Source organism: Pocillopora verrucosa, chromosome 8, assembly GCF_036669915.1.
Source record: "Pocillopora verrucosa isolate sample1 chromosome 8, ASM3666991v2, whole genome shotgun sequence".
Lineage (NCBI taxonomy): Eukaryota > Metazoa > Cnidaria > Anthozoa > Scleractinia > Pocilloporidae > Pocillopora > Pocillopora verrucosa.
In genome coordinates, this window is record NC_089319.1 from 12,273,906 (window position 1) to 12,289,079 (window position 15,174).

The window sequence follows — 15,174 nt, forward strand, 5'->3', positions numbered from 1 at the left end:
CTAAGAGTCCAAGCCCTTGCTCCGAGAGTTTACGCTTTTGTTCCTGTTGAGAAACGACCATGTCAAACACAAATGGTGATTGTTACAAACCTCTCGCAGAGGTTTAGTGAGACCGAGGTTTGGCTGAATCTCTGCGTGTGTACACTGTAGTTGCGTCCAATCACATTCCGAAGGTCTTACTGGCATAGTGGAGCATAGCGGAAGTTAGCGAAAGTAGCAGTCTGTTTACAGTTGCGCATGTGCAACCCGTCATCCCATCCTAGCTGGATTCCTAGCTGTATGTCAGCATAATTCACCTCTTTCGCTTCCAAATCGATCATTTCTAGGAGATCAACCCTGTGCTGTTTCTGTGCCAGTTAGGAAGTCATCATGGTTCCATGTTCATTGTTTATCAAGCTCAATGCCATCTTTGCGATCGTTCTGTTGCGTTTTGAGTACGGTCTTGGAACCTGCATTGAACGCGACGAACAATTGCAAAAGTATTTGACGTCTTCTAAGCCTCCTTTTGACAATTATTTCAACATATCGAAGGCGGTTTATCCTTCTGTGGATCTCCCATCTATGCTGATTGACATCACGGTGAAATTCCTGAAGTCAGCTGGCGAAAAGTCAAATGGAAGTGACAGTTTGAGTACTTCAGAGCAAAATGTTTCTCGATCAACGACATTTAAAATCGAGAATTTTACGTGGAGTATGTCTTGCTTGTACGTCAGCGGAGGAATTAGCCTGTCCTCCATGAACTGGTTTTCCCTGGGAGCGATTTATCCAAACAGAAGAGGAAGTAAATTGCACATAACACTGCCACAATTTTGCAATGTCTCTACCGTCGACAGACAGAAAACAATGATATACTTCCTTTCCACGGTAAATTATCTTTCTGTTCTATGTAGCGTTTTACTTTTTCGGTTTAACTTCGTAGTTGAGACCCTAAAACCTCCATTCGCGGACTCGTATCGTCATCGTAACCTCCATGGCAAAATTTTTTGAAAGTAGCAATATTGATAGACATTGCGACCTCCGCTGTCTCCCAAAGTCTTTGGAACGTTTACGAAATTTACCTCGTTCTTAAAAGTTGTTCCATCATATATTACCATTAAATTGAGAGCGTGATAACTCGTTACAAACTGATTCTTGAGAACATCAAAGTTGCTTTGTTATTTTCATGGTAAACAGTGAATACTTTTTCCAACGTATGCTGATTGGCAAGCTAGAAGTTATTAGTGAGTAACAGTTCCATCGGAGCTGATCAAGATGCTTCAACGCACAGTAGTGAAACCAACAAAGACAGCACATGACGTTTTAATTACTATGTCTTGATATCAACCGTATAACAGTTTAAGATTTGACAACTTGTCGAGTCTTTCTCGGCTCGTGAATAAAATTGGATACAAAGAAAACAAATCCTAAAGTATCTGTGCGTGAAATTAAAGTCGTTTCAATCTTTGGTTCCAAATACAATTTCAAACTAAGAAACAAAAATAAAAATATCTCCAAGCTGTGTTGTGACTTCAACGAAAAGACTAAATCAACGCTAGGAGACATATCTCGATCGTGTAACACAGGTATGTGTTTTCACAGCTTTACTCAGATGGTGTTTTCCTGCTGTAGTGAGCAACAAAGATTGTTTTTTGCATTAATTTTAAATTACTTTAACATCTGTACAAAATCAAGCCTTGGAAACTTGGTGGTCGAACGTCACGCATGCTCAAGTGGATCAATTTTAGCCAGTCTCGTGCCAATTTTCTGCCCAAAGTTTTAAGAATTTACCTCTGCCACACAAACTGTGTGAAAGAAGAAAATGTAGCTTTCAAAGAAATCTGTACTTGGAAACAAAAGTGGAGAAATGGAGAACTTGAGACCTCTGCAGATCAAATTGAAAAATTACCTAATGTTGGGGTGTAGAATGGTATGTTGCTAGCACCAATTAGATTGCCACACTTAGGTATGTATCTCACGTTGTGTGACGAGACCAAACAACAGCTGCGAAGGAGAGTACAGTAAGCGTGGCATCAATGCATTTTACTTTTGCTCAGAAGTATTAAGACAACATAGAAAATAGACCACAAAATCCCTTTGTGAGTTCATATGAACTAGGTTTTTTTTTCTTTTTTTAAGGTGAAGTTATGCAATATTTTTGTTCTTTTGAAAGTTATGCTCTTTTTCTGTTAGAAAATGAAAACATTAGGGACACAAAGTGTCCTATCTCAACCTACCCTGCTAGAAAAGTAACTCTTGCATGCTTTGCATGCAAGAGTGATTAATCACAAGTAAATGTGGATTCCCCCTTTTTTGAACCTAATCTTGAATGCTATTTGCTTTTACAACACTGTGACCAGCTGACTTGTGTTTTTTTATAAGTAAGGTGTGCTATCCATGCAGTTAAATACTTGTGTCTACACTATAATGATTTTTATTATTGTTTTGTAGTTGCAGGATATAGCAGTCATTCCATTAGTTTCCGATCCAAGATTGAACACAGTTGAGTGTGTAATCCCAGGGCATGGGAAAGCTCCTCAGTTCTCTGGAGTAAAACAATTGTTGCATGGTGTGTGTTGGAGTTTTCTGGCTATCAGCCTTGCCATGAGTACTTTTTCATCACAATGGATAATACTGAAGCTGAAGTCATGGGATGGCAAGAAGAATTGTCAGAGCAAGATTGCAGCTGTTATGCTTCTTTCATTACTCCTTTCTGTAGGGGGACTTGGCATATCATTAACAAATATCTATTTGGAACATGACAACATCTACATCTGCGTGTTCTTTGGATCTATATGGTTTGTGCTTTTGCGACGCATGGTTTGGTGTTTGTATTTACGTAGATGGAAGTGGTTTAGTAAAGGAAACTTAACTGAGGGCCATGGGGAAATACCTACTGAAAACCCTTTTTCTGGTGTTGTACTTTATCCGGCAGTATTCATAGCATATCATCATTTGCTGTGGATTTTGCTTGGTATCATAACAGAACCTCATTGGGGTTTTACTGTTTTAGTGGCTGTTGTTGCTCTTTACATTATGTTTTTCCTCTCATTTTCAGAACTGTATTGTGTTTCATCTGAAAATTTTTCTGAAAAGGGCCAAAAAAGTTTTATATGTTTCATGTCTTTCTGTTTGATCATAGCCATCCTTTCTGCATTTGTGTTGTTTATACTAGTTCTGTTGATGGTTGCACAGGTTTTTCTTAGCAAGAGTTTGATTTTGGCATTGATTCAGAATATTTTGACGTGTGTTGTTACTGTATGGTTTGGATATGTGAATATCTTTAAGGAATCAAATCCGGGAGATAAAGGAGAAGGAGGAAGTGAATGTAATGGAAATGGAGCTGAGGGAGCAGGAGGAGAAGGTAAGAAAGAGTCTGCAAAAGAAAAAACAAAAAGTAGAAAAGAGGGGATGAAAAAAGAAGAGGAAGAGCTCTTGAATGTACACAGAACACAAAAAACTTTGATTAAAATCTCATGCAGACTAGCATCCTATCCTACTTGCTTTATACTTCAGAAACTGATGATAGTCACTGATAGTTGAGACTCAAGCCATACCCCTATCACTCTTTGCTGTCCTCCCTCAGCACTGCTAATATTTTTATATTCTGTAGAACCTTTGTTTTTATTGCTTAATCATGAATATAAAACTGTGGATCAATCACCGTAGCATCACTTTCGGTTGATTTTAAATCTACCCAATAAAAGTCATGACATTGTGATTCATGAACTGTCTTAGGTTTTAGATTTTAACTGCAATCGATTTTTGTACCCACAATCAAAAAAAGATAAATGAATATAAGAGCCTATTTTATTACCAGTCCCCTGCCGTAGTAAAACAGTTTGTTTCACAAATTATATTTTTTAGTACATACTAAAACAGTGGATATCCCTGTAGGCACGCTGTTTATTGACTGTTTAGAAACCAAGCATCCTTTGCTATTCATCTTTGAGCAAATTGTGTGGGATTTGTGCCTGAAAATATTCTAATCATTGAAGGAATAAAAGAGTTTAAGTTGTCTTTTTTGGTATGTTATCTCATTCTTTGAGTATGTAGTGTTTTGGTAGCTAGTGGTTAATATTAACACATCTGCTTCATGGCCTGCTAAATATCCACCACCAGCCACCATGGCTAATAGTTGTTAAATGTAGGGCAGGAAAGCTTCATTCACTCATTAATAAAGTCAGAGCCATTGTCAGGATTTCTTTTCAAAAAAATCAATTCCAGTCAAATCCTGGTAACTCATACCATTAAGGGAAATCGAAAAAGGTTCAACTGATTGGTAGTTTGAGAAACAAAGGACTGGAAACAAGGGGAAAATAGTGTTTACTTTTTTTCAATAACTTGTACACAGTAAATTTTTAATAAAATTTAATTATGGAGAAGGCGAGTGAAGATAGAGCACTAAAGAACTGCAGAAATCACAAAGTATTGTAAATGGTTGGACTGCAATACAATGTTTGTTTTGAGTTGTCACATATTGACATGCAGAAGTGTTTCGACTAAATATGGATCAAAGAAGAAAATGTTTGGTTGATTAACTTTTAACTTGAGCTTATAAAGACGTTTTAAGCAAATTACATTCACAATAAACAATAGGACCCATGTACAGTATGCCATTTTGATTTTCTGTTTTTGCAATGCTTACTCTGATCCTCTCTATTCTTAATTTATTGAACACAATGTTTGTTCTTATTTGTCACATATTGATGTGCAGAAGTGTTTTGACGTGGTTTGTGTTATGGAGGGAACAAATACATAGAGAATGATCTGAAGGGTGAAGGAAATTGTGTTGAGTTAGGGGGAAGTTTGAGTTATGGAGGGTTTTAGTTACTGAAGGTAAATTTGCGGTAAATTTGCAGTAAATGTATGATGGAAATCTAGGGGAAACTGATTTTGGTTCATGTTAGCGTGAGGTTTGAGTTAGTGAGGGTCTTAGTTACCGAGGCTAAATTTGCAGTAAATGTATGATGGAAATTCAGGGGAAATCGATTTTGGTTTGAGTTTGTGGGGTCTAGTAGCAGGGGTTCGTGTTTTTGGGATTTAACTATAATTTCATTCTTTACTGATGTCTGGAGGAAATTAAGTTTTGATTGGAATAACTTATGTTCTCTTTCTCACTCAGTACTTTTTTCAATGTCTTATCCTTGGAACGCAAGTGATGTCATGACTTTCAGTATTCTCTGAATTAGAATTCCTTATGTGCAAGTTCATATTATGGAATACTTTTTTCACTTTCTTGCATACATCGCAAATTGAATTTAAAACAGCCTTCAGGACCAGCAAGTCTGTACATAAGTAACCAGAGTAGCTATGATCATTATCTAAAGAATGTGTCCGTTTTAGTAGTTGTGATTTAAAAGGTGCCAGATTTTAAAATTATTGATGGCAAAAAAGTTTCAATCAAGTGAGCTGGAGTTAAATGAGGGCTTCAACACCTGCCTTGTATCATTGAAAATACATAACATTTCTTAGGGTCAAGCTTGTTACATGCACTAATGAAGAGAAACACTGGATTGCAGAGTGGATTATGCAAAACAAGACTTACAGTTCAGGGATGGAAAGTAGCAATTGAAATATGAAAATAGGTGTGCATAGATTAATTAATAGGGAGGGAAATCTGTGAATTCCTCACTTCTCAATGCTCATGTTTACAGACCTTTGCATGCACTTGAAGTTTCATGCCCTCTCTCATTCTTCTCATCCTTCCTATTTCATTACATTTTTATTATTTTCTTATTGTCTTGTATTTTTGTAAGACAACATTTTAATAAATATTTTAGACTGGTCCAAACCTTTTTGGGTGCTCCTTTTACCACCTAATGAATGATATAAAGCTTTGGAATAGCAGTAACTGAATCTGGTTAACTGGTTAACTGGTTAAGTCTGAAGCCAGAGCTCATAGTTGCATTCGGATAAGACAGATTTTCCTCGTTATTTTTGCAACTAAAACAGTTAAATGAGAATGAACAAACAAGAGGAAGAATCTGAGTGATGGAATGCAGCCATTGGATATGTTTGAAAGAAGTCAAATTTTACATTTAGACATTCAGACATTCAGCTATAAGGCCAGCAAATAAATCTAAGTTGAATAATGGAGCTTTTAGCAAACTATCTGTTGGGAGGGAAAGAATCTTATGCAATGTTTGGCACCAGGTTAGAATGAAATTTCCAGGTCTGTCTGAGACTGATGGGTGGGTCAGTATGCGGCTACTTTCTTCAAAGAAAAAGCTAACAAGAAATATTTTTGACTTACAGTTAATGGTGCAAATTGAATTCTGTACAACAGCTTTCTTTTATGATTTTGTTTTTTTAAATTAAGTCTTATCACAGGTATGCGTGCATGCATGATGTATATTATCACTAAATTCTCAAAAAGAAAACATGTTTAACTATGGAGGGGGAAAATACTGAAAGGAGTTCCTGTTCATCTGTAATTAATGACTTAATTGATTTATGAAGGCTTCAGAATGTAAGGTCACATGCAATAATACATGTATTGTAATAGTTATTGGTTTTTTTAATTATTTTTTACAGCATAAATGTTTGTTTTCTTTAGACATTCCTGGAAAAACTACTAAGACTCTTAAAGAGTTGAAAGATGCCATCACTGAAAGTAAAGCCAAGAGCAAGGAAGTTTCTAAACGTGATCTAGAAGATGAATTAAGGAAAGCTGCATCAGATAAAGGCTTAAAAATTTCTGGTAATGATGGAGAAGGAAACTGTTTGTTCCATGCTTTATCGGAACAACTAAAAATTGTTGGAGACAAGGACATTTCTTACGATAAATTAAGGGAAGCCTTAGTTCAATACCTCACAGACAACTCAGAATTGGTAGGTTCTGTTTGGTATTTATAAGGACTATTAAAACTGTGTCAATTGCCCACTCAGTTAAATAATTAAATCTTGCATTCTTTAACCTTTTCCTAGATTAACAGTATTTTGTTATGTTTATGTAATGTGAAGGATCAAACATGAAACCAGCTGAGAAAAACTGATAAAAATCTTCTTTCTGAGAGATCCTTATTTTTCAGGGAATTGCATAGAAAATAGGTGACTTTGTTGTAACATGAATGGGTTTCCAGACCCTTTAAGTTAAGTGCAAACAACATTTTAGGCTGAGACATTGGCCCACTCAGCTTTACTGTCTAGAGAGCCCTGTTGGCCTGCACATTTTTTCGTATAACCAAATAGACTCCTATTGAAACCATATATGGTATCTTACTCTTGCTTGGTAATTCTGCTCTAATCTGCCTGGTTCTGATCTAACAGGAACACATCATGAGTTCACATCAGTTTCAACTGCACTTTAAACCATGACTTGATAGAGTGAACTTCGAAGAAATCTTCTTTTATTTGAAATATTTAATATTTTATTTTAAATACCATTCATTCACTTGTTCTGTCAGTGTTACACATGTCTCAGGGACCCATAACTGCCACTGTGCAAAAGGTTTAAAATAAATAATGATGTTAAATATGAAAGAATTAAACTTTTGTTTTATCTTGGCCTGAAAATTCCTTAAAGTTAAGGTTGCTAGTTATTTGATAGTTGTGCTGAAAGGAAGTCTATGAGTTGAGTGAGCATAACCAGACAATTTTTTTTTTTATTTATGGGGACAATCTGATAAGCAATAACATTAGGATTTGTTAACCAAATTAAATCATTTTATCTGTGAGGAGCATTTGATCTGAGCTTTTTGAAGAATAATTTAGGTATAAGTGGAGACAGATAATACCTGCACAGCAAAAAAGACATATTTGTCAAATCTTCCCACAACTGTTTATAAAGATAACAATTAAGAAGACGAAATTTACTTTATTATTATCATCAATATTTTTTCAGTTCTTAGTAATTCATGACTGGTAAAGAAGCTCAAGAAAAACTTATATACAACTTTGAAATTTTTCTTGTACTGAACAATGTACAACCATGACATGAATTCTCTCTTTCCTGTTAGGTGGATTATTATAGTCTACTTGTCCACATTCAGTAGCATGATTTCCATTTTGCTCAGCTCTGCAAATCTCTGACCACTCATGTAATACAATGTGATCATAATGTTTATCTCATTAGCTGTTTCTTTAATACTCTACTAAATTTATTCATGGATTAAAATGGAAAATGTTTCATTGGTTGATTAATTTTTAACTTGAGCTAATAAAGACCAATTACAACAATGCTATTGTTTTTAATGTTTTAAGAACATTACATGCACAACAAGCAATAGGACCCATGTATAATATGCAATTTTGATTTTCTGTCCCTGCAATGCTTACTCCTATCCTCTGTATACCTAATTTATTGATTCTCCTTGCAGGATGATGGAACTCATCTGTTCAACTTCTTTGAGCAAAGTAGCCATTTTGGTACATGGAATGAGTACCTAACATATATGGCGAAGGATGGTTCTTGGGGTGATGCAATTGTAATCGCAGCAGCGGCAAACCGCTATAAGATCCCTATTAAAGTGATCACTGTACAACGTGGAGAAGAAGCACGGGAAAATACCATTGAACCAGTATGTGAAGTACAAAGTGGAAATCCAATTTGGTTGGGGCACATATATGATTGCCATTTTGTCAGCCTTCTTAAAGGTACAACATTCATAAAGTTCATAAACCTTACGATAAATAGTCAGAACAGAGGGGAAAATGTTGTTGTTATCTTAATGCCCAATTTGTAGCCCCTTACAATCTAGGGAGAGAAGAGATTTGTAGGCAATTAATGGGTTAAGTAATTCATTCATGCCTCACATGAATGTGATATTCACATTGATATTATGTTAGGTTATGAATTACAACAGAATGCACACACTTCCCACGTCAGGTTTACAATTCCCATTTGATGTAGTGGAACAACTCTGTCGCAGATGTGAAAATTCTTAATCTTGTTAAAGGCAGGTTCAATATAAATCCATAAACTTGCAATTTCCTGTGTTTTTACCACATCTTCTGCAGCCATCTGAGAAGATGCTCCAAGAAAGGGTGGCAAATTTAAACTGACCCCCAAAGGCAACAAATCCTAAACTATGAATCCCTTATCTACCATAATGGAGTCTTTGTCATCAAATGATAGATTTAAGAATCCACTCCATCTGACAATTTCCCAATCAGAGATAGAACCTGTATACAGTAGAATTCTGAATGTCACTACTCCACTGGGAGAAATACCAACCAAACCTTTCAAAGTTGTGTGATTTTTGTAAGCACTGAAAAGTTTTCAATTCAACTTCAAGCTGCTTGGCATTTGACATCTAACCTCAGTACAGTCGATTATGACTCTAGAAGATTTATACCTTCCCTTAAAAGATTCGGGCATTGTATCGATTACTTTTCTGCTGGGCCAAATGTTTATCTGTCCAAACTTAAAGAACAAAATTGACCCATGTGATAAATATCCTACTTACTGTGGATGCTAATACATTAAATAATTGAGCTAGATGGTCCACTGGGAATCCTTGCCTTAGTCTACACATGACTATAAAAATTCATCAAGGGGCCTTAAAGATCTAGCTCTCCCCGTTTTTGTTAGTAGTCTTCCCTCACTGTAATCAGACTCAGTGTTGTTGTCAGTTTTTGACCGCCAGTAGGAAATGAGTTCTAGTTTATGTATCTTCTTGTTATTGTTGTCAATAATTTCTCTTAAGTAGGCCTCCTGGTCGGTAAAATCAGTTTGCGTTTCGTCTTCGACTTTTAAGCAACAATCTGGTAGATCTGGGACCATTTCGTTTGATAATTCGTTTGACGATTCATTTGATAATTTTTCAAGAACAACAGCTGGGGTAGACAATTTTCGTGATGCAATTTTCGAAGCTGTCAGTTCGAAGTTTCTTTCCGCCAGCTCCTTTCCTTTGCGTGGCGATGTTCGAATCCATGAAAACACAGAAGGGACAACTCCATCTCTTAATTCATTTTTGGAGCAACTTCAGAATACCCCGCAACTCATTTACATGTCATTGAATAAGAATAGCGTCTATTGTGTTATGCCTCGATCTTCAAAGCCTCCCGACACATGTAAGTGAGACCTTTTTTACTGCGTGACATTTCTAATATAACCTTTCCTGAAATGCTGGGAGCATATCTTTGTATTTTCAGTTACCTTGAAGTGCTTTCCTTCGTCTCTTCTTATCGCGTGGAGGCATTTCTTCTTAACGGGTTCTCGGTCGGAAATTAAAGATAAGACACTTTTGTCCCATCCTCTTTCCGGTAGTATTTCTTCGTACATTCTGGAACACAACAACGAGTCGGCATTTCCTCTTCTTGTAAATACTTCGACCGAATCGAGGCAAAACAGATCACCTATAGTCAACCTGAGTTGACCTTCTGTTTACAATGTTATCCTCAAGCGTAGCCTTTCTGACCTCGGTTTCATGTTTAAGTAATTACCAGTCTCGCGCGCCGCGGTCATTATGAAAGTCGTGTAGTTGTTTTAGCCATCATACTGGTTACAGCACCAATGAATAATTCATGGTATGAGACGAAATATCATGTACAGTTTAAGATGTAACAACAAAAACCATTCAAAAACGTTGAAAATTACTGCCCTAGGTTTACCCATGTAGCAGCACTGTATTTTAAGGTTAGAGTGCAAATGTGTATCTCAAAACATTATAGTCAATGCATGCAACCATTTCTTGAATGAAAAAGAGGCGACAGATACTATCACATCAGATTTGTGTAAACCTTTTAATTATTATTGTAATAGTACCGGTAAGTAATACTTTAAGCTAGTTTTAGTTGGCGTGACAACATATATGCGCATATACGTTGATTTTAAAATTTGTAAGTGATTAAGTTTACCCAACAGGTCATTTGTAACAGTCTCTAGTATGATCTATTCAAGGTTACGCCATTTTACGTTATTTTACACCTTTCTACCACATTAGCGATGATAAGGGACCGTAATGTATTGTAGAACAGGGCTGATATACAGATGGACGATGGAGAAAGAATTGACCGCACTGAATGATCATGATCAAAACTTTGATTTCTTTCCTGTATTTTGGGCTTGATTTTTTAAGTGCACCATAGAGAACACTTTGATGGTTTCATTAAAGTATTGTTTTCAACCTTTGTGCACGCTTTCTGCACTCTTTACAATTGTCTGGAAAAGCCAAAGAAAGTATTTCGTAAACTAGATACCAAAATACCTGAAAGTGAGATAATAGTAGAATAATAAATCCCTTATACGATGGTTTAACATATAATTCAAGCAGAGATTTCGCTCAATGCTTGTAATCTCCCTCACCCCGTAAAATGCTACGCAACTCGCGAAATATCCGTCTGTATTAAATGTTACAGCATTGAACAAGATGAAAATACGGCATTAGTATCAATATCACTGTTAACTATGATAAATGGGCTATTAAGATGTAACATGTATCGCATGTGAAATTAGGGAAGAACTCAGGAATTGATTCACTTTTAATAAGTAAAAAAAAAATTATCAGAGGCTGCTTTACCCGTTGATCTTTTCGGTTATAGTAATTATCATGTGTAGAGCAATCACAGTGAGACCCTGGCACTGATTAATTTGCATGGCACCATTACTTGACCTCACTAATTTAGGGTTGTGATATTGAGCTCTCCAAGCACAAGTGCTATCAAGTTGATTTCTCATTCTGGTTGATACTGTGTGGTAGACTCGGCCAATAATTCCTTAGAAGGGAATGGCAGTACTAGTCATAGAAGAAATTGCGAGAAGAAAAGCGTGAGACATTCAAGATTCAAACAGGGTTTAAAACTGTGCCTCCTTACAAATGATGAACAAAACCACATGATTGTCCCACATATTAAAGAATTTAATCAGTATATTATAAATTCCATTCATTTTGATTTGAGAATTCAAAGAAATATGTAATGGGGAGAAAAGAAACTAGAGGTGACACATGAAATGTTTCAACATCCATGAATAGGAAACAAACAAGTACCAAACAGTATTATTATAGAAGTTCATTCTTTTCCCAAAAGTCAGAAGTGGTAACGTTCCCCTTGAATGGTCTCCATATTCCATACCTTGCACTGGATATACAAGGCAACATAGAGTGGAAAAAGCTAGGGAAAAGCTTAGATCTTAGTGTATCATCGCAGAATGCTAAATACAGCATCATATTCCGTCAATGTCGACAATCATGCAACCGTCATTGCCCTGTTGAGTAGAGATTCACAGATTCTGAACCTCTGTGGCAAACCTCAAACTTGTCATACAGAAGTTCAGTTTATTTGCCAATATTTGATACGTCACAAGTTATAATTCACCTCATACGTTGCTCATGTATTTGTTTCCTTACACATGTTTTTGTTTGGTTTATTCAATATGAAGCAGGGAACCTGAAGGAAGGACCAATAGACAGAAAAGCTTTACCAAACATAGGAGGTGCCATCATGGGAATGCTTCGAAGACTGGGTAGAGCATTTGGGATAAACGAGAATCGATCAGACGAGATAGCGATGGAATACCCGAAAAATGGTTTTGAGCACTCAAATCAATTAAAGAGCATGGAAGAAGGCCAAAGGTAACGGTGCTTCGTATCATTCTCTAGCACAAGCCTTATATGACCACACTGTCAATTTGGTTGTAGTAGTTGATGATCCATGCCTCAAGAAAATCCAATGATATTGTGGCCACAGGTGAAACCTTTTCTGATTAACAGTTTTCAAGGGGGAAAGCTAGCAACAAAAATATCTCAAGTTTATTTTTTTCTGGAGTATCGTCATGTTCACATCAGGTTTTACAAAGAGCTGTTCTTCTACGCTTCCTCAAGTAACTTTTATCTGCTTGTATATATCATGTTATTCATAGGATGCCCTAAAACCCTGAGGGTGGCACCACTGCCTTAGTTGGGGATACACGTTTCCCATTTTTTCCAACAGCTGGTTTTAGGGGTTTTCGTGTTCGGCTCTTGTGCATTTAGCTTCCTTCACGGAACCGTAATTATGATAAGCTCTTGTAAGCATAATGGCGCTCAATAAACGGTACAGTGAATTGGCTGGCTAACGCGCCCAGATATCAACAATTTGTTTGCTCGGTTGAGTAGTGGAAGCAAAATAACCAAGTGGAACTAAGGAAATGAATGGTAGGACTTGGTTTTGAGGAGCTCTCTAATCTCCACTGACTGCGGGAGAACCAGGCATTCGCTACTCAAAAAATATACTTTTCGATGAAAAAAAAAAAAAGAACTACTTTTGAATAATATTCAATTCCATGCCCCTTCCTGGGAGAAAAATAATTGTGTACTTGTGGGTCAATAGATAATAAATCAATCAAGCAAACAAAAGAATCCAGTTTATTACGATTACGAAATTTCCTCTTTGTTTGTGAGTACTAAATGTGAAACTTTTTTGCATTACAACATGATTAGTATCATCTTCGTGAAACTTCTAAGATTGAAATCAATTCTACCATGTATCTGTAACAGTTGTGTACAACAGGAAAAAGGCCTGAGATAGATAAGTTCTAAAAACCCGTGTTAAGTCACAGCCACACTCAATGCTTGATAATGAGTTGCTCCCATTTCTTTGTGACCAACAAGAGATGTGCCTGCTGGTTGTGGGAAAATATTTTGCTGTGTAAATTTGCCTATAATCTACTTTATAGTGATGTATAAAAAAAGCTTTGGGCGGGAAGTTTTAATAAAACATTACTACCATTTTCTTTTGGGTGGGGCGCGACAGAAGTTTTGACATAACATCGCATGTTTGGCAACTGCATGACTCCGTTTCCAGTGCCAACGTGTCGTTTGACCATTCTCGGCGGGCTTTTACGTCGCTTGAGAATTGAAATTCCATTGGAAACGCGGAAGGTTGCCCTTGACAACTTCTGTAACAATAGAATTTTTAGTTATCGAGTTTGTATGCTAGCGCTAAAAAAGTATATAAACTTCAACGTAGAAACTGCGAGATTTTGCAAAGTTCAGCATGCGTAAATGATACCGGTTTCAATACAGTCAGCCGTAAACAGTTATTATTAAATCATATCTGTAATTAGTGTTAAACTTTAACTGTCACCTGTCATGATCCTATGTGTAGTTGCTATCCACCTGAGCTTTTTGAAAGTAATTAATCTTGTAAAAGGGGAAATTCCTATTTGACCACTCTTTGTATAAGATTACGTGATCCTCTAGATAATTCAAAGCATTACCTAATCATTTGTACCCCAGGCTAAAATAGAGCTGTTTTGTAGAGCTTTCTTTGGTCAAAAGTAAAAAGGAAACCAATCAGCTTAGTGGTGCTTGAAGAATAAATGTACGTTGGAGCCAACTTTGTTGTTGTTACTCGTTGTCTCGAGGATAGTCAGCAGCCGTAATAGATGCCGACCCTCTCGCAGCCAGCGAGTGCCCCCAGGAAAGCCTTGCCCAGAAGAAGTTTATCGAGTTGTTCCCCTTCGGTCCGTTATTTGTGAAGGCAAAAAACCTGTTTTCACACATCGTCAAATCTGTCACCAAACGTTTTCCGCGTCTCACTCAGCTGATAATCGTGGTATGAAAATGTCGAATGCTCACGTTCAACATTTTCGCGTTCGAAAAACAAAATACGAGATGAGACACAGTGTTGTGGAAAATCTCTATCACAATGGTGAAAGACGTGTCAGGCAGCTGGATTAGATGGGCAATTTCCACTACATGGTGGTACAAATCTTAGTCTTCCAATTCAAAGAAATTCCTTCTTCGTCCCAGGCATTTTTTTTGATAATCCGGCGTTGCACATGTTGCCGTACGACTCATTTCTGCGCTTTGGAATCGTCTTGTTAACCTTAACACCCCAACATCAGTATACATATTCTCCACACTCTCCCCTACCTTTTTCCAGTGGTATTAGCAAGGAGAAATAATGCAATCAAGACCTTTAATTAGTGATAATTTCCCTATATCTCTTGACCACAAGGTTTGGTTCAGAGGTGATATTGTAAGGAGAAATTACATGGCAGTCACTCATACGGATTAAAGAGTAAATGACAACCACAGATGGGTGCGATACCCTTTCCCTCCTTCAGCACTCTACTGCGACGGTCCCAAGGAGGATGACTCGGAACAAGTCAGGTGGAGCTAGACAATGCCCACTGAACTCATGGATCGATTATGGCATCGCCGTACATGTATTTTCCCTTCTCTGTGTGGGAAGCCACAACCGTCATTATAGCTATGCCACGCTGATGTGGCCTGACAGGACCAGAACAAATGTACATGGCTGTTACTT

At 37.0% G+C, this 15,174-nt stretch overlaps 2 protein-coding genes across 3 annotated transcripts in view; both read left to right on the forward strand.

The window, feature by feature from the left end:
• Nucleotides 1–15,174, forward strand: part of LOC131783144 (DNA-directed RNA polymerase III subunit RPC5-like) — a 145,277-nt gene that overhangs the window by 108,870 nt on the left and 21,233 nt on the right. The window lies entirely within an intron of this gene.
• LOC136282749 (uncharacterized) overlaps nucleotides 270–15,174 on the forward strand; it is a 19,006-nt gene continuing 4,101 nt past the window's right edge. The window contains exons 1-5 of one of the 2 annotated variants that reach the window (XM_066170536.1): nucleotides 270–864; nucleotides 2,428–3,340; nucleotides 6,536–6,810; nucleotides 8,298–8,574; nucleotides 12,302–12,494. In XM_066170536.1, coding sequence (XP_066026633.1) covers nucleotides 370–864; nucleotides 2,428–3,340; nucleotides 6,536–6,810; nucleotides 8,298–8,574; nucleotides 12,302–12,494 — 2,153 coding nt within the window. In that variant the 5' untranslated portion in view covers nucleotides 270–369. The remainder of the gene's footprint in view (nucleotides 865–2,427; nucleotides 3,341–6,535; nucleotides 6,811–8,297; nucleotides 8,575–12,301; nucleotides 12,495–15,174) is intronic. The other variant, XM_066170537.1, reaches the window with a different exon arrangement.